This window comes from Cololabis saira, chromosome 21, assembly GCF_033807715.1.
Source record: "Cololabis saira isolate AMF1-May2022 chromosome 21, fColSai1.1, whole genome shotgun sequence".
Lineage (NCBI taxonomy): Eukaryota > Metazoa > Chordata > Actinopteri > Beloniformes > Belonidae > Cololabis > Cololabis saira.
In genome coordinates, this window is record NC_084607.1 from 31,209,439 (window position 1) to 31,236,776 (window position 27,338).

The 27,338-nt window shown below is 41.2% G+C and overlaps 1 protein-coding gene across 3 annotated transcripts in view; it reads left to right on the forward strand.

The window, feature by feature from the left end:
* The window catches only part of plppr2a (phospholipid phosphatase related 2a), an 80,907-nt gene that overhangs the window by 32,677 nt on the left and 20,892 nt on the right, over positions 1-27,338 (forward strand). For all 3 annotated transcript variants that reach the window (XM_061711589.1, XM_061711590.1, XM_061711591.1), the window contains exon 2: positions 1,922-2,110. In XM_061711589.1, coding sequence (XP_061567573.1) covers positions 1,922-2,110 — 189 coding nt within the window. The remainder of the gene's footprint in view (positions 1-1,921; positions 2,111-27,338) is intronic.

The window sequence follows — 27,338 nt, forward strand, 5'->3', positions numbered from 1 at the left end:
GGCTAGTCGGGGTGAGGTCCACGGCTCTGTCCACCTCCAGGGAACAGTAATTGTGTGATAATGAATAAAGAGACTCACATGATGCAACAGGCAGGCAGAATAAAATCCTAGCTTGGTGTTTTATTAGAGAAGGAGTTCAAGGGTAATTATTCTCAGCCAACATGATCCCTGAATGTTGATGATGTTTATTATGAAAAAGAGATTATGACATAGCCCTGTGATGGACTGGTGACCTGTCTAGGGTGAACCTGCCTCTCACCTGTAATCAGCTGGGATAGGCTCCAGCAGACCCCCGTGACCCTGCAAAGGATAAAGCGGGTATAGATAATGGATGGATGGATGGATGATTATGACATAAATCTATTTTATTTTACAGCTGAACATTCTGGCTTAATACAAAACACAACATATACTGTAAATCCCTGGAACTGTTGACGTGTTTTCTAGCTGATGCAAACTCAAAAAAAGGTCAAAAATTGATTTGAAAAGCAAAAAAAATTAATGTTGCAAGCAGCGATGAACGGGCCCTCGCACCCTTGTGCACGTTCAGGCTGCAGTGGAAGCTTGTATGACTGATTCTTCAGGCCTGGACATTTAGTGGATGACACCAGCCACGAGTCTCTATATCAAACCATTCAAAAGTTATGGCAGAATGTAGGAACTATCAGATATTGACCAATCAGAAGAAGGGGCGGGGATAATTTGCACAATTATGTTCAAGGACTCAATGCCGAGTCCGATGACACCACCCACGACTCTTTATGTCAAACCATTCAAAGTTATTGTAGAAAGTAGGAACTATCAAATATGAACCGATCAGATGAAGGGGGGACACGCTTTTTGGTGTCTGAAAAAAGTAATGCGCATCGTCGCAGGATTCATTCAAAATGGCCGACTTCCTGTTCGGTTTCGGCCATGGCGCCAAGAGACTTTTCTTTAAGTTTCGACATGATACAGGTGTGTACCGACTTTCATGCATGTACGTCAAACCGTATTGTGGGGATAGAGGCACAAAGTTTTCTAGGGGACGCTGTTGAGCCATTAGGCCACGCCCATTAATGCAAACCATTAAATATCACATTTTTCGCCAGGCCTGGCTTGGTGCAAAATTTGGTGACTTTTGGGGCACGTTTAGGCGGGCAAAAAGACCCTCATTTCATCGGAAGAAAAATGAGGATAACAAAAAAAACTCATACAATAGGTCCGTAAGTGCTCGGGCCCTAATAAAGGGTACTTAAAAGTACGATCAAAAGCCCTTTTTATTTTTGCATTCATTTATTTATTTATTTTTTACTAACTAACTCATCCAACCACATTTACTCAGCTGATCTTTACACTGGTCAAAAACACAGGGGTGTAGAAGTTGGTGGAAGTATTTGAGGAACTTTTGCCGAGCACGTGTCTGCAGGAACCCTCTCTCCCTCCAGCCTGCACATGCTTCGCCACACACATTTCTGCTCGGCACACTCAGGGACACGCACACGCGGCGTCTGCAAACACACCCACAGCTCAACTGTAGTAGACTTTGAGTACCAGCTCCCCCTTCCTCCCCCTCCCTCATCCCTTCCTCTCCGTCCATCTCGCTCCAATGCCGTCTTGTGTTCGTACTCTCTTTTTACCGCTCACTGCTTTTGCTTGCTTGTAGAGCCGCTAAACCCCTTTTTTTAGTTCATCCCTTGAAGAAGCAGCTCCCGCGTCCTTTTCCTTCCCTCCTGTTTTTCTATTTTGGATCTAAAAAAAACGGAGCGTCTCACTCTGCCTCCCTCTGATTCAGTGTTTCATATGCATCTCCCCGTGACTGAGAGGAACAGGGACTTGATTCTCCCCTCTTCCTCTCTTCATCCTCCTCTGCCTCCACCTCCTGTGCTTCACCCCTCGCTGGCTTGCTCTCTAACCGGGGGATATAATGTTCTATTTCCAGCTGGTGATCATGGCCGGGACGGTGCTGCTGGCGTACTACTTTGAGTACACGGACACCTTCCCCGTGCACGTCCAGGGCTTCTTCTGCTACGACAAGACCTTCTCCAAGCCCTACCCGGGTCCGGACGGAGGCAGCAAGATCCCACCGGTGCTCATCTACTCGCTCGTCGCAGCCATCCCCACCCTCACTGTAAGAGACCTTCTTGTTTACTTCTGGTAAAGGTTGAAAGGCAGACACGCTGGAACTGGAGAGTGTTGTCAGAAGAGAATGAAAAGTTTTCAAAGTTGCGATGGTGTGTTTTTTACTGTTTCTGTTGTCACATATGGTTTTTCGCAGCCTTGCAATGATCAGTTTGTGGTGTGTGTAGGGAGCAGATTGGGAAGCTGCATGGAGGTAAACCCCCTCTGTCCTTGACAGGCAAGTGTCTGTGCATGCATGCGTGAAACTCTGACCACAGAGAGACAGAGAGAGAGGGGGGGAAACAACTCAGACCACGGAGAGATGAAATGGAAATAGTCAGACAGGTCAATAGAGAAAAACAGAGATTAATGAACAAAGGTAAAACAGAGTACCAGAGAGAGAGACAGAGAGAGACTGTAGAAGTTGGAGTGAAGACTGAGAATGACAGTGACAGGGAACAGATGCTACCTGAAAAGAAAATCCTGTGATCTCAAATGAGGAGGAAAAAAGACACAATGAGCTCAAAGAAAGCCAATTTGAGGAGGTGCATGAGCGGTTTTGTGTGTGTTTTGCTCAGGTCCTCCTGGCCGTTGGCTCCTGAGCCTCAGGTGAATTGGACGGCAGTGAGCCTGACATGCATAACAGTGAGCCGAGCACAGGCACAAACCTTAACCGCTTGCATTCCCAGCGTGCTACAAAGCGGTGTAGAACAAAGCAGGCAGGAGCCGCCAACAACTTCAACACAAAGCAGACGAATAACCAGATTACATGCACAAACAAATCCCCGGCCCCCGCTTACAGCACAGACAAGAATACCGTACACAAACAACAACAAAGAAACAAACAAACAAGAAACAGCGGCTGTGGCAGCAGCAGACGCTCATATTTAATTAGATTAGTTTTAGTCTAACTGTCAGTTAATCATAATTAATCACCATTCATAAAAAGTGTATCAGTAATTCCCATTTCTGGAATTCCTGTTGGAAGGAAAAGATAATAAGGAAAGCATCTATGGATATATAACACATTCCAAACATTTAACATTTAATTTACTTTATTTTGGATTGCAGGAAAACAATCGTTCACCATGATCCGATTTGTTTTATAGGGTTTTTTTAACCCGTGTACTGTCTTCAGGTCAAAATGACCCAATTCTTCTTTCCTTCTTTCCTCCTGCCCTTTCCTTCCTTCTCCCTTCCTCTTTCTTCCCTTCCTTCCTTCCTTCCTTCCTTCCTTCCTTCCTTCCTTCCTTCCTTCCTTCCTTCCTTCCTTCCTTCCTTCCTTCCTTCCTTCCTTCTCCCTTCCTCTTTCCTTCCTTCCTTCCTTCCTTCCTTCCTTCCTTCCTTCCTTCCTTCCTTCCTTCCTTCTCCCTTCCTCTTTCCTTCCTTTCTCCCTTCCTTCCTTCCTTCCTTCCTTCCTTCCTTCCTTCCTTCCTTCCTTCCTTCCTTCCTTCCTTCCTTCCTTCCCTCCTTCCTTCCTTCCTTCCTTCCTTCCTTCCTTCCTTCCTTCCTTCCTTCCTTCCTTCCTTCCTTCCTTCCTTCCTTCCTTCCTTCTCCCTTCCTCTTTCCTTCCTTTCTCCCTTCCTTCCTTCCTTCCTTCCTTCCTTCCTTCCTTCCTTCCTTCCCTCCTTCCTTCCTTCCTTCCTTCCTTCCTTCCTTCCTTCCTTCCTTCCTTCCTTCCTTCCTTCCTTCCTTCCTTCCTTCCTTCCTTCTCCCTTCCTCTTTCCTTCCTTTCTCCCTTCCTTCCTTTTTCTCTTCCTTCCTTCCTTCCTTCCTTCCTTCCTTCCTTCCTTCCTTCCTTCCTTCCTTCCTTCCTTCTTTCCTTGTTTTCTTCATTCCTTCCTTTCTACCTTCCTTCCTTCTTTTTTCCCTTCCTTCCTTCTTTCCTCCTGCTCCCTCCTTCCTTCTTCCTTCCTTCCTTCCTTCCTTCCTTCCTTCCTTCCTTCCTTCCTTCCTTCCTTCCTTCCTTCCTTCCTTCCTTCCTTCCTTCCTTCCTTCCTTCTTTCTTTCCTTCTTTCCGCATTCTTCTCTTCCTCCTTCCTTGACAGCACAAGGGTTAAAAGATAAAAGTCAAACCTTTAAATTGAAATAATCTGAGCACCTTTGTTGTTTCTTTTACAAAAGGGGAAAAAAGAATCATAAAAAAGCATTTCTCTTATTCTTTCATAAATGAAACATTTACTTCATTACTTGCGGCATCATCTTGACACACGTCTTTTCTCATGTCCACAACATACAGCACACTGAAGGCATATACAGGAAAAGTTATCATTCATTCCTGTGTGTGCATCACAATATTAATGCAATCATAACATTCCACACTTCTGGCAGCTTTTATTTTGGACAGATTCCTTAGAGCTGTTTACCAAACTCACTATCCTGAGGCGAACAGACCTTTAAATGTGCCCTAGCAGACTTTGGTAGCTGAACTGGGTCAGAACACTGTCTGGTTCGCCCTGACCTGTGCTGAGGCCACGGTGTGTGCAACAATAGCACAGTAGATCCCAATCTCAACCCCTCACTATGCAGCTGCATTTCCATCGGCTTCCGGTCCCAGAACAGCTTTGTCTCCTTTGTTCGTTGCAACTCCAGGTCTGAACAAAAAATACTTGTGATCTTGTATCAGGGTTGAGATAAGTGGTTGGGATAATTGTTGCTCAGCAACAGGATTGTATTCACCATTGTATTCTGATATTTTGACCATCTTCTGAAATGCCATTGAGATTGATTATAGATTAAAATGTGAACTGAATTATTTGATTCTAGCACATACAGAGGGAGGAGGCCTTTGCTGAGCCACCCAGTTGGCCACTTATAAAAAAGATGGTTATTATCAGACGTGTCAAGTAACAAAGTACAAATACTTTGTTACCTTACTTAAAGGAGCTTGAGGCCGGATTGTGGCAAGATTTATGAAAAAAATCCGTATACATTTTAAGTTTTCTAGTAATAATGTCAGATGAAGCGTTCCAAATCCAAAAGAATGATTCCTCTAGTGTATCTCTCCGTTGCCTTGAACAGGCTGTGTGCTGCAAAATGTGCTGCAATTCGGTCCCGAATTTCCCGCGCTGGGCTGTAGATGTGACGTCACATGCCGCTGCATGCACGTTCTCCCCGTTCTCCCGTGCCGGCTTCACTGTTGGCTGCAGTACCCTCGACGGCCGTCGTGGTGAAGGGTGGTGCTAGAGAGTCTCATTTTTTAAAAGGAGCCTCATGCTCCTTTAAGTAGAAATTTTGGTTATCTATACTTCACTGGAGTAATTATTTTTCAGACGACTTTTTACTTTTACTCCTTACATTTTACGCAATTATCTGTACTTTTTACTCCTTACATTCTAAAAACAGCCTCGTTACTCTATTTCATTTCGGCCTTTAAAAAAAAACTATCCAGTTAAATTGCTCCATCCAGATAGAGTGAATTTGGTTGTGGTTGTTTCAGATGTTCTTGTCCAGTTTTGTTCTTACATCCGTTCCCTCAGATTCCTGCAACTAAACTTGGATGTACATTCCAATAAAGGTTAGGATAAATGATAACATGCCTCTGAAGTTTGACTTTTTGCACCATTACAATACTTATAGACAACTAGTCATCATATCTCCTGCTCTCTGAAACACATGTTAATGCTCAATAGTACACATATATGGTTCTTTAATATATTTGCATTATACTAAGATGCATTCATTTTCAATGGCTTTTTCCCCCCTTACATTACTTTTACTTTTATACTTTAAGTAGTTTTGAAACCAGTACTTTTATACTTTTACTTGAGTAAAAAACTTGAGTTGATACTTTAACTTCTACAGGAGTATTTTTACACTCTAGTATCTATACTTCTACCTGAGTAATGAATTTGAATACTGAAGACACCTCTGGTTATTATCATGTCTTGCATTTACTGAGAAATGTTTGACATATTTTACCCACTTTGTTACTAATATTACTGAATTATTCAGTATTATTAAGAGCTTAAGATGATGAAAGACTGTTGGTCAGTATGGTGGGGATGAGCAGCAAAGGAGTTGGTTTTGCAGCAATATAAAACATTCATTTGCTGAAGCTTTTGCTCACTAGATCGACGGATGACCTGATAATCCCCCCTCTTTTATAAAAATAGATTCTCTGTAGGGTTTTGACTTTTAGCGACTGTCACATCTGTAAAGTCATTAAGCATTTGAGTTAAGGTCATGTTACGGTCAACTTGGAAAATAGCCCAATGGAGCACATGAATCAGCCAATGTGAGGAAGGATCGGCTCATTTATGCGATGGATTAGCTTTTGTAGCAGAGCTGGGACCGTGAGTGGAAATATGAGCCTACTCTCTGCGAATGCTTACCTTTCTCCCCCCTGATTGATGTCTTGTCACCGGTAAATGAGCTGTTACGTACGCACGAAACAAAAGTTGTTTATTAGTATGCGGTTTCGAGGGGAGGAAGAGCAATGACTTGTGCAGAATATAAACAAAACAAGAGAAGACAGGAATATAGGTTAAGGAATGGATTCCCACATGGCAGCATCTGCAGCACAACGCATTAACCCTGCCGGGTGGAGCAGGGACTGAGACCAAGATACTTTATAATCAGTACTGGAGTTGTAAAAAAAAAAATCAGGGGGGGTGGTGGATTTTATCATATGGGGACAGGTAATTTGTGCTGGATACAAATAATATAATATATTACAAATAATAGCACTGACCAAAACACCTGCAGAAATACTGCAGGAATGACATAGCAGCAGTTAAATGCAGCCTTCTGTAAGCTTTAAATATCCACTGGGCTTACATCAAATACATCAAAACACAACAATAAAAAAACGTTTTCTGAACTTATCAATATGACTCTGTCCTTCACAGGATAAGTAACATGGATCACTGCAAAAACTCAAAATCTTAACAAGAATATTTGTCTTATTTCTAGTTAAAATCTCTCATTTTAGTAAAAAAATCTCATTACACTTAAAACAAGACTCATCACTGGAAAAAACAACAACTTTCACCTGTTTCAAGTAGATTTTCACTTAAAATAAGTAGAAAAATCTGCCAGTGCAACAAGATTTTTTTGCTTGTAATGAGAAGATAAATCTTGTCCCACTGGCAGATTTTCCTACTTATTTCAAGTGAAAATTTACTTGAAACAGGTGAAAATTGTCAAATAAGTTATTTTTCTGGTGATGACTCTAAATGTTGAAATAGCAGTAAAAACACATTCATTGATAAAATTACATAAGGGATGGAAAGGAGGGATGGCAGTTTTACAGGGGGGATGATTTGGACCGTTTTTATTTCAGGGGGGGATGCCATCCCCCCTCATCCTCCCTCAACTCCAGTACTGGTTATAATGAACAAGCAGCGGTTATGGTGTGATGTTTATGGTGCTTCCTCCTTGCGTCGCAGGATTTTGCATTCTCGTGGTCACATTAGCCCCCTCACTGCTCTTTCATTCAGTACGTTTACATGCACTAACAGAAAGTCCAATTGTTGCCTTAATCCGACCGATATCTAAGTTTTAACAGCCATGTATACACTTAAGCTGGACTGTAGTCGAACCACACTGAAGTTCTTGAGATCGAGCTTTTAGTGCCAGATAATGTGTCCTAATCAGAGTTATTCTGGTATATAAACCAACCCACGCTTAGCCGAGCTACCAACTCCCGGGATTCCCCTTTCCGGAAGTGACGAGCCGTGGGAGTGGAAATGACAACAGTCACAGCATCACAACAACACGGAACAGAAAAAGAAGAGGGATACTTTGTGTGCAACTTACCTGCAACATGATCAGGCTTAGTATGTACGACATTTATGGCATTTTTCCACTAGTACCTACTCAGCTCGGCTCGACTCAACTCAGCCTGGTTTCTTTTCCATAACAATTCTGCACCTGGAGGAGAAGTAGGAGGTTGGAGTGAAGCTGCTGTGACGTATTTGATTGTGTCTAAACGAAGAAGACAACAACACTAAAGATGTAGAACCTGGAGGAGATGATAGATGTGCTGCTGGATCTGTGGCTTGTGTTCGATATCAAGTTAAAAAATGAAGTGAGAGAAGTTTCAAGCGGCAACGCTTTTTAATTTTTTTTTTAGTTTGTCACGGTCCTGCTGAAAAGTCAGCTGGAGCCGTGAGCAGCTATGAAGTAACAGAACTCCTGGTAGATCTGGTCGTTCCTTATCACCCGTCTACATCCCTTTTTAATTCTCTCCTCAGCACCAGGTTTATGAACATCTGCACTTCAGAGTTGGATCATGAAACAGACTTCTGCTGCCATTGCTGGTCGATTAAAATCAACAAAAAGCCGTCAGAGTCTCTTTCTCTGATGTCACATCCTGACTCAGACGTCTGACTCCAATCCCCCGACCAATCGGTGACCTGTAGTGTGATGATGTCAGATACAGTCGACTCAGCGGGTTAGAACCTCGGCAGAATAGTTACAGAAAAGTATCTACTCGGCACGTTATGGTACTTTTGCATTAGTACTTACTTGGCCCGACACGGCTCGTCACGCCTCTACCCGCCTCCACCCGTTTTGTCCCCATTTGTTTTTCCACAGCCAGGGGAGAAGTGGGCAGGTTGGGGTGAAGCTGCTGTGACGTACTCGATTGCGCAACCGCTTTGTTCATGTCGGCGCTGATGAGAAATCAGCTGGAGCCGCAAGCGGCTGAGAGTAAAACAGCCCGTCTACATCCCTTTTTTAATTCTCTCGTCAGCCACCAGGTTTATGAACATCTGCACCTCAGAGTTGGATCACCAAACAGACGTTTTGCGCTTTATAATAAAATCGCTGCGAGCCGCGAGTCGCTCTCGTGCTGACTCCCACTTCCTGATTCAAACGTCTGACGGCCCCGCCCCCCGACCAATCAGCGGCGCGGAGGGTGGTGACGTCAGAAATAGTCCCTGCTCAGCCCGGATAGAACCTCGCTAGAATGGTTACAGAAAAAGTATCGGCTTGGAGCGGCTCTACCCGTCTCAGCCCTAGTGCAAAAGCGCAAGACGGGGCCGTGGCGGGTAGAACCGAGGTGAGGTGGGACTAGTGGAAAAGGGCTATTAGACCCCTAGTGGGAAAGCTCCAAACCGAGTGGAGGCGAGTCGAGCCGGGCTGAGTAGGTACTAGTGGAAAAGTGCCATTACAGAGCTGCTGCCTCATTGGAGTCCATTTTCTTTTCACATGTTGTCCTCCTTTGCTCTTGTTATTAATTGTACCCAAAGAACGCCAACGCAAAAGTGCGTGTGGCGCCACCTAGCATCGCAAAATCAAACGCACCTCACTCAGTAATGGATTGTTTTCTCGCGCATGTTTACTTGGATTTCTCTGAATCTCCAGTTTAATCCTGCACTAGATTGTTGCCAATAGCTGGATTTTGATGTGCGTGTAACCACACTGACTGCTGTGGCTCGGATGAGGATTCTCACAACGGCTGCAGATATTTGAAATGCTAAGATATAGTCAAAGAGGGATTGTTGGTGAGCATCTTTGAATCATTCACACATAACGACCAAGTGGCGACAGACAACCGCCAGCTATTTAGTAACTTGCCACCTGGCAAAGCTCAGTTAAAAGGTCTTTCTGCGTTAGCCTGGTGGTGAATATGCAAGCAGAACCCCCTCAGCCAGCAGAGCTGCTTCTTTTTCATGTAAATGTACAAAGATAGATCAAAGACTCACACAGCACAGTGTGTTCAATGGTTCTCTCATCAACAGTGGATCTATTGGTTCAACACGGCCAAAACAGTTGTTTCTTCTGCACACTTGTCTTCATTTGCTTCATTTCTAGGTGAAATGTTTATGTATAGCAGCTTTAACAATAAATGATCCCACCATGCATTTGTCTGCATCCTCTAGGATTATTTCCGCTCTTCTCGACACCTTTTTCTTCAGCCTTTTATGTCTTCTCTCTGAACTCCCGTGGCGTGCATGTCTGTTTCATTCCTCAATTAACACGTGTAATCTGTGACTTTTGGATCTTCTCACCTTGTTTGCTTTACAATCCGTGGCAAAGACTGCTAATCGAGGAGTGCTGGGGTGCTAATCGTGTTGATTTCAGGAAGACATCAAAATATTGCCGTGTCTTTATCCGCTGTTCTTTAAAGAACTTGTCAAAGAGAGTTAGTTTTTCATGTGACTTCAGGCTTGCTAACCTAAAAAGGCCTGGAGTAATAATTCGCTTTTTAGATGGAAAACAATGTCACCTTTATTTTTTTTTAACTATTTTATTCATGCCCAAAAATATCAAATACACAAACAACTAATAACTTAAAAAAATAAAAATAAAAATAGAAATAATAATAATAAAATAAAATGTCACCTTTCATCTATAATCTGTTCTGATTCATTCAATTAAAGTTAGGATCCACATCGCTGAAAAACACCCGTCATCGATGAAAATGTCAATGAATAAATAATATGGATGAAAGCGAGAATGAAAAGGCATATGGAAAATTTTATAGAAAAGTCATTTAAAAAAAACCTCACTTAGTACGTTTACATGCAGCAAAGAAATCGGATTTCTGATCGTATCAGATAAACATCCAGAAGAACCAATCACTTGTCTGAGTTTACATGCTGTTCAGAGAATCGGATAAATGTCCAGAGCATGGCTGACTCCGGGATGCTATGTGGCGCTGTAACCATGGTAACCATTTCAACAAAGAGCCACTTCCGGTTGACCTGTTTTGTTTGGCGCCAATGTTACGCCTTCCGTATATTTTTCCACTTTATTTTGATCTGCTCCGGTGTCCTGATGAAGCTTCTGCATTCATGTTGGTGTTTAAACAACTATTTAACACACGCCGTCTCCTTTCACTTCCGGGTGAATGCCCCTGTCATTACCCGATGTGAGTCGCTACCCGATTTGAGTCACATATGCGCAGTCGCGTCCAACATCATCGGCCATCTTGGAAAGCAACATACGGCAACACCACTTGGACAAACTGTCATTACCCGATGTGAGTCGCTACCGCGCATGCGCCACTTTTCGCTGTTCATTTCAGCAGGAAATATACACTACTCACAATAAGTTAGGGATATTGTGAGAGACTATTTTTATTGTTAAAATTTCTGGGGTAATATTAAACTAATGAAAATGGTGTTTCTTCTCATTCATCATTAGTAATATAAAAGGGAACTTTTACTTATTTCATTGAAATTCAGACCAAATAGGAAAAGCAATCATGTAAATAATAATATCCCTAACTTATTGTGAGTAGTGTATATCAAAACAAGTGTGTGTTTAGATCTTGTCTATCAAGTCTGGCAACGTAACTGTAGTTTGTCCAAGTGGTGTTGCCGTATGTTGCTTTCCAAGATGGCCGACGATGTTGGACGCGACTGCGCATGTGTGACTCAAATCGGGTAGCGACTCACATCGGGTAATGACAGGACAGGACAGAGGAAAGTCTCGAGCATGCGCAGACTGCAAGATCCGTATTATATTATATTATATTAAGTCTCCGTATAGATGGTGTTAAAATTCCGACTCTGAACGAATTATCTAGGTGTTGCTATCCGATTATTAAATGTCCGATATAGGTCCGAAGTAGATTAGATTAAGGTGTTTACATGCAGTTTAAAAGTCAAAACGATGTCTTATACGATCAGAAATCCGATTGAACTGCTGCATGTAAACGTACTGACTAACTAGAGCAGGGGTGTCCAAAGTCGGTCCTCGAGGGCCGGTGTCCTGCATGTTTTAGATGTGTCCCTTTTTTTATCAAACCGTGATACAAGGAGCTTGGTCACCAACAGAACTATCCAGACTTTGATGACAAGCTGGTGACGACCGTTAATTAGAATCAGGTGTGTTGATGCAGGGAAACAACTAAAACATGCAGGACTGGGTTGTATAATTCAAAAAATAGAAAGACTGGCTAGTCCATGCAGAACCCTTAATGGGTAAGTTTTGCTTTCCTCCATTGTGGCCTGACGTGCATCCTCCCAGAAATGTAACGGCCCATTGGGTTTCCCCAGACCACAACAGAGTGATTGGTGTGCTGGTCATCTACTGCTTCTTCTTTTGTGTTTTCAGGCTGGGTAGGAAAATATGAGTGGCTGGGGTGGCCAGATATGTGTGTGCTTAGTTTATCAGCTTATCAGCTCCTGAATGAGTGGACCACCACTGCAAACTGCAGTTCTCCAAACTACTGGTCGGGTTTTCTTTATACCCGTGGATAGGTTTGTCTCAGCCCATCTAAAGCAGCTTAATTTGGTTGATCTTTGGCCCATGGAGGTCTGATGACCTTCTGAGTGATTATTCATTCAGTACGCCTCCAAGTGTCGTCCACACTTCTCTCTCTTTCACTCTTAGGCAGGTTCTATAGATCTGCCGTTGCGAGCTTAAGCCATGCAATATTGGTATTTACTATGAAGGGAGGCTAAATCTTTCTTTAATTTAGTTTTAAATCTCACCGTATGTGCAGAGACTTTCATTGCATGACACAAGTTGCAGAGATTAGGCAGTACCATGGAGAGGGGAGGGAAGGTACAGACACTCGCACATATGGATGCCTCAGCAAGTCAGCTGCAACACACATTTGTAGCTTACTTCTAAAAAGATTAACATTTTAATTACAGGTGCATTATGGGGATTACTCCCGAACAGTTTCCAGTCTTTTCACACTGCAAAAACTCAAAATGTTAACAAGAATATTAATCCTATTTCTAGTTAAAATGTCTCATGTTTAGTCAAAAAACATCTCATTACACTTAAAACAAGACTCATCACTGGAAAAAACAACAATTTTCACCTGTTTCAAGTAGATTTTCACTTAAAATAAGTAGAAAGATCTGCCAGTGGAACAAGATTTTTTTGCTTGTGATGAAAAGATAAATCTTGTTCCACTGGCAGATTTTTCTACTTATTTCAAGTGAAAATGTATTTGAAACAGGTGAAAATTGTCAAATAACAAGTTATTTATCTGGTAATGACTCTTGTTTTAAGTGTAATGAGATTTCTTGACTAAAAATGATACAATTTAACTAGAAATAAGACAAATATTCTTGTTAAGATTTTGAGTTTTTGCAGTGCAGTATGTCCTTCTGTTGGTGTCATTATAACTAACTGGTGATGCTGTTGGTCCAGGTTCTGAAGCCTGACCATCTCCATCTCCAGCGCTGAATCTGGTCCTGAGTCCGTGACCCCTGCTGCCGTCTCGAGGCTGCCCGCTACGCTTCGAGCACCGTGGCATTCGCCAGGCTGTTTGAAGTGGCCGACAATTTTGTAAGCGTCGAACAATGCATTTCCAAATACGCTGTCAGACGTGACGACGACAAAAGCACGCTTAGGGTTGATGGGATAGTTTAAGCTTGTCGCGCTTCGCTGAATGCAAATCGCTGTGGTTTTTGTTCCTTCTTTGTTTTTTTATCCAAACTGTCTGTTCATAGGACCAAAGGGCCCGCAGATTCCATGGGTTCTTTATTGTTTTTTGTTTGTGTGTTTTCCCAGCAATAAGGTGACTCAATGAGGCAGTGACATCAGGAAATAGCAAACACAGGGCAGGTCATACAGAGCACATTAATGCCATGTCTAGAAGAGACACACGCTGTTGCCCAGAAAGTGGTAACAATCTGTTTTATGAAATTATTGTAAATAGGAAGAGGAATAAAACAGAGGGATGTTTCTAAAAACAAAATAATTCCAACTTTATAGGCACCAGTGAACTTAGATCTGAGCGTTTGTAATCACGAGAGGATGGATGAAAACACTCTGAATCAAGCATAAGACAAATCAGGTGGTTTTGGAAATAAACAAATAATAAAAAAGAGATTTTTCCATTTTCATGGGAGAATGCACCTGTGAGTATATTTACTTGGACTACACTGCAAAAACTCAAAATCTTAACAAGAATATTTGTCTTATTTCTAGTTAAAATGTCAAATTTTTAGTAAAAAGAAATCTCATTACACTTAAAACAAGACTCATCACTGGAAAAAACAACAATTTTCACCTGTTTCAAGTAGATTTTCACTTAAAATTGGAAAAATCTGCCAGTGGGAAAATATTTTTTTGCTTGTAATGAGAAGATAAATGAGAAAATAAATTGTCCCACTGGCAGATTTCAAGTGAAAATTTACTTGAAACTGGTGAAAATGGTCAAATAACAAGTTCTGGTAATGACTCTTGTTTTAAGTGTAATGAGATTTTTTTGATTAAAAATGAGACATTTTAACTAAAAATAAGACAAATATTCCTGGTAAGATTTTGAGTTTTTGCAGTGTAACCTGCAACATTCCCAAGAAATCAAACATAAAAAATAGCAAAAACACCAACTGTTATCAGTGTGCTCTCAGTCGCTAGATACTCCTGCGGATTACCTAATGTTTTCATGTTTGAGACATACCTGCTATTTATCAAATGGGTCCTAATCAGTGACCTCCCCCCTCACTAACGATGATGAGGGGCTGACATTTAACTGCACTATGCATCAATTGGATGTACTGTGGCCGCAGCCTCGGCTTTGCTTTTAAACGCATACTTTGGACATAATGTAGCTTTGTATGCTGCTAATCCAGGCTACTTAGACAGATGGCAGGATGGACTTCATAGTGGGAGAGGGATGGTCTTGATTCCTGAGTGACACCAGTCGCCATGGGAACATATGTGTTTGAGTAAAGGCTTTCTGGTTTCCCACTTTCTATTGCCCAGTTTGAAGTACTGTGGCATGGGGTTTAGCAGGGTAAAAAAACAGGAGAACTGTACAGTTTCCAATCCACCCAGGATGCAATAATAGCAGCAACTAGAACATTTCAGGAAATTTTGATATCATGCCTTACTGCCCATTCGTCCCCTCTTGCTGCTTTGGTTTGGGGCTGTAGTGGTTGTGTTCGGGGCGGTTCTATGTCAGTTTGAGGTGTTTACCGTTGCATTTCATTCATTCCTGTGCTCGCTGCAGGGGGTGTGGTTTTGCGTTGTTAATAAACCTTTGGGGATGGGGCCGTTTGGCATGGATTTTGACATAAAATTTTCTTAAATCACAGCTTCATTAAATTTGAATATGTTAAAGTCTACAGCGTGCCAAGTCGGGGAACATTTGTATGATGTCTCTACGATAACCTGTTGCCTAGCAACAAGCGTCCAAAGAAAGGTAAATATTGCAAAAACTGTAATAATTGGCATAATGAGGTTGTACGGTCCGTTAGTGCTAATCGGGCCGAGTGTTTGAAAGTTTGAACGATGTCTCTACGATAAAGTTTGGCCGAACAATAAGCGTCCGAATTTTCGCCTTTATTTTTGCTTTTTGGCATCTAGCGTTGCCACGGTAACCCCTATTACTGAGAAAAGTAATACCCATCGAGGCACGATGGAGACGCATCCAACGATGTATGCCATGCATGGGTGCACATTGCGGTTTGGGCCGTATTAACGGATGAAAAAAGAGTGCAGAATAATAAGAAGAAAAGGGAAACCTTTTCTGTATACTAATATATCGCCTTCATTTTTCAGGTTTTTACTGCCGTGTTTTATTTTTGGGGGATTTTTTTTTTGCGACTTTAGCTTGTTAGCCAAAATGCTAGCACCATTGCCCTTTGGGCCATTCTGGACGATTGCAATATGGTCATGCCACTACTTGTCATGCCCATAATAACACAATAAATGAAGATAACAAGAATTAAATCATGTTTCCATTAAGATACTCACATCATCAACAATGTTCCTGTTGTCACCTTACCAAGTTTCCCTCTTCCTATTTCTTCGTAGGTATGTTGACAGTTTTACGGTGAGGCAGTTGTTGCATCCACCTGATTGGTTGGACAGTGAGCAGAGTGCAAGAGATGCAGTTTCTGCCGTCCTGCTGCCCGTCTAGCGGTTTCAGGAGAAGTTACCTCATTCCTGTGAAATTAGATTAGACTCAGTGTTGTAAGTTCTGCTTCTGAGCTTTGACCCATTTTTTCTATTCAGGCAAAAGGGAGACATAGCATTGCCTGAATGAAAAATGGGTCAAAGACATGCTTTTTTGTGAGGCTTGTGGACTAGCATGCTTCACTGAGTAGCTCAGAGATTTGTGATGACGCTGGTGTCCAGACTGCACACACAACAGGGACAAGACCCAGACCAACTCTGCTGTTTCCTGCATAGAAGTGTGGGCATTTGACCCACAATCAAGCTTGCTAGGGAAAAACGATTAAGCAAGGATGAAAAGCAAATAAAAAGGAAAAGAAGAGGGAGAATGCAGAAATCTAACTGAACAAAACAAAGAGATGACTGAATGAGTGGGAAGCTGAAGATGTCTAAGACTGGAGGATTATTCAACTTTCTGGCTTGGGTTTGAAATAAATAAAAGCATCTTTTAAAATGTATTAAAAATAAGTTTAGAAAATGGTTTATATGACATACTGTATTCTAGCGTTATTTTAAAAGTTGACACAATCGCTCGAAGTCTTGATGAAATATATATATATATGCAACATGTTTTGGTTAAAATACCTCAGGGCTATAAAAGCATCCCTTTCAACCACTTCTTTTCAGTTCTGTTCATAGCTCTACGGGGTGGAGTTTGTGTCCCTGCTGTACTCCACCTTGCTCTCCTAGTTAGGCGTCTTTTTTTAAAGTCAGTCCAGTATTTTGCGGACCATTAGGCGCATCGCATAATGCGCAATATCAATGAACGTCTATTTTCATACTTAAGGCATACCGGGTTATAAGGCGCAAGAACAGTCTGGTAAATTGAACTTTATTCAACTTGTGAATAGAGATGAACTCTATTCAAAATAACTCACAATATCGTTCAGTTGTAATAGATACTCATCAAATCATTCGTCTCCCACAAATCCAAAAGTAAAAAGTGGAGGAAACAAGCATCGTACCGTGTCCCTTTCTCTGATTGGTTCATCATTGGCAGCGATAGCGGACACCTGAAGCCACTGTGAGGTTGGAACAACGTTGTATTCCAACGTTTGATTATGGGTTATAATTGGATTATGATATAGATTTAAAAATTGCATTTACTCTAAAAACCTAACGTTGGCTTGACGTCTAATTACAGTAATTAACATTGACCAGATGTTGGATGATGGTTGCTTGCCAGCGCTACATAATTAGTTATCTAACGTTGTCTGACATTGCAACCCGTATCCAACCAAGGACCGACTTGAATGTGTCTGAACGTTCCGACCATCAGTCAAGCGGAGCGGCTTCGTCGCTACCAAAGTCGCCCTAAAACATTTTGACAGATTTGTGAGTGCAGTGTACCACATAAAGGTCAGTAAGTACAACAGAATTCTTGTGTAAGGCACACCTGATTATAGGGAGCACTGCTGATTTTGGAGAAAAATTATGGATTTTAAGTGCACGGTACTACAGTTTTGTGTTTTGTGCCACACAAAATGCAGCAAAATGTGAAATTGAGAGGAGATGAAAATAGGAAAAATGGACAACTGCACTGATGTGGGTCCATGATGTCTCCATAGCTGTGACACCTGAACCAGGGCTGCCAGCGTTTTAGCTCAACACATGAGACTCAGGCTCTTCACACTTTTCCCATGGTTGCTTTTCACACTTCCACTTTCTTTCTCAGTGAAAGCAACTGATGACCTACAATAAAAGGAGGAGAATAACATTATGCAAGCAAAGATGGAAAAAAATAGAAGACTTTATTGGGGCACTCGCTGGGCCAGCATTGTAAATAAGAATGAGTCCTTAATGTTGTTGCTTGGTTAGATAAAGATAAAAAAAAAGAATAAATAATTGAATTGAAGATGAGAGCTTTCATGTCTACTTGAGCGATGACTGATGTCACTTTGTTAATTTAAAAAGACCTGGAAATGGGATGCACTAACGCTTTTGTTTTCCATTGTTTGTGTATGGACAGTAGTATGACAATAACACATGATTTTATGAGCGATTAAATTCCATGATATAGCCTTGACATTTCTGAGAAACGTCCTGATGCACCAGACTCAGCTGTAATCTAACTGTGTAATCTGCTTTTTTTCCTTTTTTTTTTTACTTGGTTTCTCTTTCATTATTACTTGTTGAGTAAAATTGAGGCCTCCACTGTATTTCGAAGATTACAAGTGATCTTAATTAAAATACTAATTTCAGGTTTCACTGTGTTTACCTGCTCCATAGCAAGAAACAGATTGCATATTCACTTTTTGCCTTTATCCAAATGTGTATGGGACAAATTTGAAACAAATTTGAGACTCCATCCATCCACGTTTAACACAGATCTTATTCAGGGCCACAGGAGAGCTTTAATCAGGTGACAGGTGGGATGCAACCTGAACATGTTGCCAGTACATCAAAGACATTTGGGATTGGAAGACTAATTAAAGCTGCAAGCAGAGATGAACGGGCCCTCGCACCCTTGTGCACGGCCGGCGTGCTGCAGTGGAAGCTTGTATGACTTGCATGTAGATTCTTCAGGCCTGGACATTTAGCGGATGAAACCACCCACGACTCTCTATATCAAACCATTCAAAGGTTATGGCAGAAAGTAGGAACTATTACATATGGACCAATCAGATGAAGGGGGGGCACGCTTTTTGGCGACTATCGTTGCCACGGTAACGCTTTTGACTGAGAAAAGTAATGCGCATCGTCGCAGGATGGAGACGCACATTTTGATGTATAACACACCTTGGTGCACGTTACGGTTCGGGCGAAGAAGCGGCCGAAGAAATGGCATAAATTGCGCCAAAATTACACGATTAATTCAAAATGGCTGACTTCCTGTTCAGTTTCGGTTGCGCTGTTGAGCCATTAGGCCACGCCCATTAATGCAAACCATTAAATATCAAATTTTTCGCCTGGCTTGCATGCACAATTTGGTGACTTTTGGGGCACGTTTAGGGGGAAAAAAGGCCCTCATTTCGTCGGAAAAATAAAAACAAAGATAAAAAAAAAAAAGAAATTCCTAGAGATACAATAGGGCCTTCGCACTGTAAGTGCTCGGGCCCTAATAATAATAGTAATACCATTTATATCAAGAACTGCTAAAAGGAAAGTTATCTACATAGGAACAATGAATTGACTGGACTGGATGAGCCATTTTCCTGCATGAGGTTAAGAGGACCCAAACGCAGGCGATGAAGACGATAGGAATGTAAACCAAAGTCCTTTAATTAAACAAGAGCTAGACAGACAGAAATCTAAACAAAACTACCTACATTACAAGAAAAACCCCACAGCCAGGGAGACAAGCGGACAGACCAGCAGGGAGGAATGGAAAGACAAGACAAGCTATACTCACAGCGCTGGTGGGACACAGATGCAAACAATTAGGACAGATGGAAACAAAGGAAAGTCAAAATATAACTAACCCAAGGACACAACATTGCAAAATAAAACAAGTCAAATACAATAACTGATAAAGACAAGTAAAACACAACAAATGAAATTCAAAACCCTACAGAAACCCCAAACCGTAACAGACACAAGCTCAACGGGTCCAGAAACACCTGCACAAATAAATACCTGAAATGAAGAAATACTTTTAGGAACTAGATTTATGAAAGACAACAGTTGAGTTCTTGGTTCTTGGCAGGGGACTGGCTCAAGTCTGTGGTAAGAGGATGGCATGGTGACGTGTTTGGAGCAAGTGTGGATATTGAGGATGATGGATACAGGATAAATGACAGGAAACCATGGAGCATACCCAGTACTGGAGTTGAGGGGGGATGAGGGGGGATGGCATCCCCCCCTGAAATAAAAATGGTCCAAATCATCCCCCTGTAAAACTGCCATCCCCCCTTTCCATCCCTTATGTCATTTCATCAATGAATGTGGTTTTACTGCTATTTCAACATTTAGAGTCATCACCAGAAAAATAACACCAGAAAATATTTGACAATTTTCACCTGTTTTAAGTACATTTTCACTTGAAATAAATTGGAAAATCTGCCAGTGGGACAAGATTTATCTTCTCATTACAAGCAAAAAAAATCTTGTTCCACTGGCAGATTTTTCTACTTATTTCAAGTGAAAATCTACTTGAAACAGGTGAAAATTGTTGTTTTCATCCAGTGATTAGTCTTTTTTTAAGTGTAATGAGATTTTTTTTTACAAAAAATTAGACATTTTAACTAGAAATAAGACAAATATTCTTGTTAAGATTTTGAGTTTTTGCAGTTTGGTCCAAGTAAGTAGTAGTTTTTTCCAGTGATGACGCTTGTTAGTGTAATGAGATTTTTTTTACTAAAATGAGACATTTTAACTAGAAATAAGACAAATATTCTTCTTAAGATTGTGAGTTTTTGCAGTGATCCATTTTACTTATCCTGTGAAGGACAGAGTCATATTGATAAGTTCAGAAAACAGTTTTTTATGTTTGTGTTTTGATGTATTTGATGTAAGCCCAGTAGATATTTAAAGCTTACAGAAGGCTGCATTTAACTGCTGATATGTCATTCCTGCAGTATTTCTGCAGGTGTTTTGGTCACTGCTATTATTTGTAATATATTATATTATTTGTAATCAGCACAATTTATCTGTCCCCATATGATAACATTTTTTTTAGAACTTGAGTAGTGAGCATACCCCTGTTAGTGCAAATGATGCGTACTTGTGCATGTGACTGTACGAGGTAAAAGGAGACCTGATATTGAGTCGGTAGATGTGGTGTAAAAAAAGGAAATAGAAAAATGATGGGAAAGAAAACAATGAGTTTGGCAGCTGCACGACAATGAACAGGTTGTGCTTCAACAAGATTTTAAATGAAAGATTTTGTACAAATTTAGGGCACACTAACCGTTGCTATGATGTGCAAACACGTTGCTGAACACAAATGCAGGACTTTGTGAGTGCAGGGTTGCCAGGTGGACATCTACTTCTCTCCTTGTGAATGCCTTATGAAGGCGGGTGTATGATCATGTATGCTTCGTGTGGCTGTTCAACCGTGAACCGGAGCATGATCTTTTCAGCTACCTTTCCCCGTCTCCTTCGTATTAGAGCCATCCCTTCTGTATTTCCAGTGACTGCTCTGCTAGCAGTCTCCTGCTGACACGTATTCAGCACACTGAGGAGGACTCCACACAAGCAGCGGGAGTGATGATCCTGATGCACTCCGACTGGTGCACTGTCTTCCGCATCCTCCATTAGTCCTATTCTTATGTGTATTCTGCATTGTGGGGATTGAGGTCGCCGTGGCTGACGACAGATAATGGGATGCCAGTGACAGCTAGGCATCTCTTTGTACTTTACACATGAATACGTTTCCTAATCTTGTCAGAAGCATTAGGTCTTACAGTTGCACGGCTATGCTTCATCAAAGTGGGCCTTTGGTTTGTGATACTGGAGATGTTTTCATTGGATTGCATTAGCCGAATTACATTTATTTTGTTTTTGACAACTCATATTATCTTCTATCTCTAACACAGGTGGAGTAGAGTAACATATTTGCAGAGCAGAACGCCAACAGAAACTATCGCTAACTTTCAATTCAATTCAATTTTATTTATATAGCGTCTATTACAACAGAAGTTGTCTCTAGGATCTTTCCAGAGACCAGAACATGACCCCCGAGCAATTATTACATAAACAATGGCAGGTAGAAACTCCCCTAGTGGGAGAAAAACCTTAAACCAAACAGTGGCAAGAAAAACTCCCCTTTAGGAGGGAAGAAACCTGGACCAGGACCTGGATCACAACTTGCTGCTGCAGAAGTGTCATGGTGCTTGATTTGTCACTTTCAGCTTTTTTGACATAATTTCTGATGATAGTGATGGTGACGATAACACAACATGCTACTATCTGACTAATTTATGATTTTGCAAAGTTAAGGAACTACAAGATTGTCATCCAGATTTGTAAGGAATTACAAAGTTGCCATAACTTCAAAAGATTACTGGACTGTCTCAGAAAATTTGAATATTGTGATAAAGTTCTTTATTTTCTGTAATGCAAATAAAAAAACAAAAATGTCATACATTCTGGATTCATTACAAATCAACTGAAATATTGCAAGCCTTTTATTTTTTTTTATATTTCTGATCATGGCTTATAGTTTAAGATTAATATTCCCAGAATATTCTAATTTTTTGAAATAGGATATTTGAGTTTTCTTAAGCTGTAAGCCATGATCAGCAATATTAAAATAATAAAAGGCTTGCAATATTTCAGTTGATTTGTAATGAATCCAGAATGTATGACATTTTTGCATTACAGAAAATAAAGGACTTTATCACAATATTCTAATTTTCTGAGACAGTCCTGTAAATTACATGGAAAACATATAAACATAGATATTATTGTCTAAAATGTAATTTTTACCCAGCTTACATGTGCAGATAAAAAAAGGTTGTAATGCCATGGTGTTATGTGTATACAATGAAGTACTTATCTTTGTACTGATTTCTTTCCCACTCTTGCTGTACATATAGAGTTTATGACACATTTCAGTGTGTATTATTAATCATACATGTCTTCATGTACATTCTTATTCACTATTCACTCAGATCAACATCACATGTCCCAGAACAATGCATCTTGCGCAGGCTTCACAAAGTTTTAATTTCAATGAATTATAATCCTTCTGTCTCTAAACTGCAGTGACAGCGTCGTCCTAAGTAAAGGCCAGTCCGTGTTTGTCAGAGCATATCCCGCTGCAGCAGAGAGATTATTTAGAAATGATTTTGAAATAATGCGCTTCATGATTCATATGGATGCCATTTACAGAAGAATGATTCACTGTTGCAGTACTGGGCCAAATCCCTTAACCTCTGTAATGTCAGCATAGATATGCCAAACAAGCAGTTCTCTTGAGACCACACAGCTGAGGAAGGATGCTAAACTTAAAATCATCAGTTATGGTTCAATATACATTCATAAAACCTTTTTTTCATTTATTTGTTAATAAAGTTTTATTCATGTGATAAACTAGTCATGTCATTTTTGTGCTAAATCATGGAAAATTGACGATCAGATTCTTTTTCTGGTCCAATCAGCTCTCTAAGAAAAAATCTAAGTGACAGTTTATAATGAAATACCATTAATCATTTATATTTTCTACGATCCTCTAACAGACTCCCCCAACCTAAACCAACCAACTAACAAGCTTTTTACACATTTCTGTTTTTAAACCTAATCTCTGTCATTGATATCATTGATTGTTTTAATTATTCAACCTGTCTTGAGGGATTTCCTTTGGTAGTTTCTCTCTTCTTTTTTTTAACCACCTATTATGATGAGTAACCATAGCAATGACCGAGCTGTTACGAGCGGGAGTAGCTGATCAAGATATCAAGAGGCCAAATTATACCCAGATTGAAACCGCAACAGTATTGCCAGATGTATGATAATTATCGTATTTGCACGATAATTCTGACTTCCTTATGATGTACGATTAATGGTCAGAAGTGTACGATAATTTCACAATCTCTCTTGACCGTCATTTACTATTAGTCTGATTTGGACTCAGATTCAGCGGAGTCATTTCTTTGTAATTGATCTGATGTTTTGTCACGTTTTATTTATTTTATCCTCACCTTTTCTCTCTCACAGACACGCCTCCTACAGGCTGAATTAAGGTTCTGCGTTAAACCAACGCAGAGCCTACGCCGTTGCCGTGACGCCATCGTGAACCCTTCGGACTTCTCCGTCACTCCATTTCTCCGCGGTGCAGTACCCCCCCAGAGCACTAGTTGATACTTTGTTTATCTTCCGGCTTTTCCGGTCACAGTGAATCATAGAGATAAGTTCAACTATTGTGCAAAAAAACAAAACAACCCCAAAAAAAAAATCACACACACAAAGAAAAGAGCGCTGAAAGTTCACTACTGCTTCACGAACCGGAACCGGAAATGCGTTGCAACCAAGTGAACCAATCACATCCCTCTCGGTCTGCGTTGGGTCTGCGTCGCCTCGACGCGTAGTTCCATTTTTTGGGAGGTGCACGTCAGGCTACGGCGTAGACTACGGTGAGACTCCCGCGTAGCCGCGTACCCTATGGCGTAAGCTCTGCGTTGATTTAACGTAGAACCATAATTCAGGCTTTAGTCCCACGCCATATGCAAACTCGTTTCTCATTAGGGCCCGAGCACTGACAGTGCGAAGGCCCTATTGTAACTGTAGGAATTGTTTTTCTCGTTTTTATTTTTCTCCCAACGAAATGAGGGCCTTTTTGCCCTCCTAAACATGCCCCAAAATTCACCAAAGTTTGCATGCCTGGCGAAAACTTTGATATTTCATGGTTTGCATTAATGGGCGTGGCCTAATGGCTCAACAGCGCCCCCTAGAAAACTTTGTGCCTCAAGCCCCAATATACGGTTTGACGCACATGCACGAAAATAAGTACACACCTGTATTATGTCGCAACTTAGAGAAAAGTCTCTTGGCACCATGGCCGAAACCGAACAGGAAGTCAGCCATTTTGAATTAATCATGTAATTTTGGCGCAATTTATGCCATTTCTTCGGTCGTTTCTTCGCTCGAACCGTAACGTGCACCCAGGGGTGTTGTACATCAAAATGTGCGTCTCGATCCTGCGACGATGGGCATTACTTTTCTCAGTCAAAAGCGTTACCTTGGCGACGATAGACGCCAAAAAGCGCGCCCCCCCTTCATCTCATTTGTCCATATGTGATAGTTCCTATTTTCTGCCATAACTTTTGAATGGTTTGACATAGAGGTCGTGGGTGGTGTCATCGGACTTAGTTTTGAGTCCATGACCTTTATTGGTGAAAATTGCACGCGTGAGGGCCCGTTCATCTCTGCTTGCAGTTTAATTAGGGCCCGAGCACCTTCAGTGCGAAGGCCCTATTGTATCTGTAGGAATTTTTTTTTTTTTTTTTCTTTCTTTTTTTTTTTCTTTCTTCTGACAAAAGGAGGGCCTTTTTGCCCCCCTAAACGTGCCCAAAAAGTCACCAAATTTTGCATGCAAGCCAGGCCTGGCGATAAATTTGATATTTTATGGTTAAATTAATGGGCGTGGCAAAATGGCTCAACAGCGCCCCCCGGAAAACTTTGTGCCTCAAGCCCCACAATACGGTTTGACGTACATGCACGAAAATCGCTACACACCTGTATCAGTACACAACTTAAAGAAAAGTCTCTTGGCGCCATGGCCGAAACCGAACAGGAAGTCAGCCATTTTTAATTTATTGTGTAATTTTGGCGCAATTTATGCTATTCCTTCGGCAATTAATACGGCCCGAACCGTAACGTGCACCCAGGTGTGTTATACATCAAAATGTGCGTCTTCATCTTGCGACTACGTGCATTACTTTTCTCTTTCAAAAGTGTTACCGTGGCGATGCTAGACGCGAAAAAGCGCGCGTCCCCTTCATCTGATTGGTCCATATTTGATAGTTCTCCAAAAGTCACCAAATTTTACATGCAAGCCAGGCCTGGCGATAAATTTGATATTTAATGGTTTGCATTTATGGGCGTGGCTTAACGGCTCAACAGCGCCCCCTAGAATACTTTTCTCTGCCATAACTTTTGAATGGTTTGACATAAAGAGTCGTGGGTGGTGTCATGGGACTCGGTATAGAGTCCTTGACCATAATTGGTGAAAATTAGCCCCGCCCCTTCTTCTGATTGGTTGTCCCTATTTCCTGCTATAACATTTGACTGTTTTGACATAGAGAGTCGTGGGTGGTGTCATGGGACTCTGTAATGAGTCATTAGCCTGAACTAGCCCCGCCCCTTCTTCTGATTGGTTGTCCCTTTTTTCTGCTATAACTTTTGAATGGTTTGACATAGGAAGTCGTGGCTGGTATCGTTTCTGATATGCTTATGGGGGGCGGCGGCCGTGAGTGCGTGGGCCCGTTCATCGCTGCTTGCAGCTTTAATTTACTATTTTTGTAGCGTACGATAATTTTACACAAAATGCAATAGCTTCAGGCGCTCTGTATGATCATTTGGTTTTCATTATGGGTTTTTGTAACACTGGACTCCAAATGTCCCATGTGTTGCAGAGGAGATGTTGTGGATGTAAAGCAGAAGCAATGAGGGGAGAGAGGAAGAAATTTAAACCAGTTACTTCCTGCATGATAATGGGGAACATTAGGTCTCTTGAATGAGATGGATGAGTGTGAAGTGCTGATGTGGACAAATCTGGAGTTTCATCGGTGCAGTATCATGTGTTTGACTGAGACGTGGCTGCAGGAACATATCCCCGACTTCAGGATCTCTCTGTCTTGGCTTTCAGACAATTCGGGCAGACAGGGGAAGAAAAAGGGAAGGGTGGTGGAGTTGCAGTGCTTGTCAACAACAGATGGTCTAATCAAGGACATACTTCTGTGAAACATCATTTCTGCAGCCTGATATTAAACTGTTGGCTGGGAGTTTCCGTCCTTATTATCTACAGAGAGAGTTCGCCAGTGTTGTTATAGTGGCAGTTTACATCCCACCGTCAGATGCTGCAGATGCTGCGATGACATCAGCTCTGCTGTTGCTAAGCTACATCCTGCAAAAACTATTTTCTAAGAAAGTCTCGTTTGAAGAAAATTATAACCCTGTACAATGACTCTTTGAAGACACCATGACTACCGCAACAATGGGGATCAATAAAGTATTTTTAAATTGAATTTAATTTCCTTTTGCTTTCTTTGGTCATGAATAGTTGTTTTATACAATTGCAGTGGCACAAAAAACGTTTTCAATTTTTAGCTCAGAGGGAGTGTGGAGGTTGAACCAATATTCGTAGGCGGGGTAAAGAAATTGTTTAGCGAGCCACCTCAGTAAACTTTAGGAGAACATTGGAAAAGATTAGAGTGAGTGGAAAAAAAGAAAAAGAAAAGAAAAAACCCTCAGTTAATACTAATCCAGTGCACATAAACCAACTGCAGATGCATGTATATTTTATGCATACCCTGTTTAAAAGTATTTACGTTCAGCCTTTCCAAGTTTGGAAACACTTAAGTATTCACTCAGCTCAATTCTAGGCAGTCAGCCTTGTTTTCTAAGCACTTTCTTTAATGTAAACCTCCCGTGTTTTCAGCCTACAACAACAAATAACAATCATTTGGATCAAAAAGATGCATTTGTGAGAAACACAGAATTGGTGCCTCTTATCAACAGAATCCATCCATCCTTCACCTGGAATAATTGGATGCTTTACCCGTGTCTGCTTATTCTCAGGTCATTCAAAGTTCACCACAGAGCTACATATAGATAAACAGTCACACACACACTCCCTCTGTGAACAACTTAGAATCACTGATAAACCTGACATACAGTACGTATTTTTTGTGTATCCAGAGAAACCCACACAAGACTCTACACAGAGCAGCAATAGCCAGCATTTCAGAGTCAGATTCAGATTCAGATTCAGACGACTTTATTAATCCCTTTGGGAGGTTCCTTCGGGGGAAATT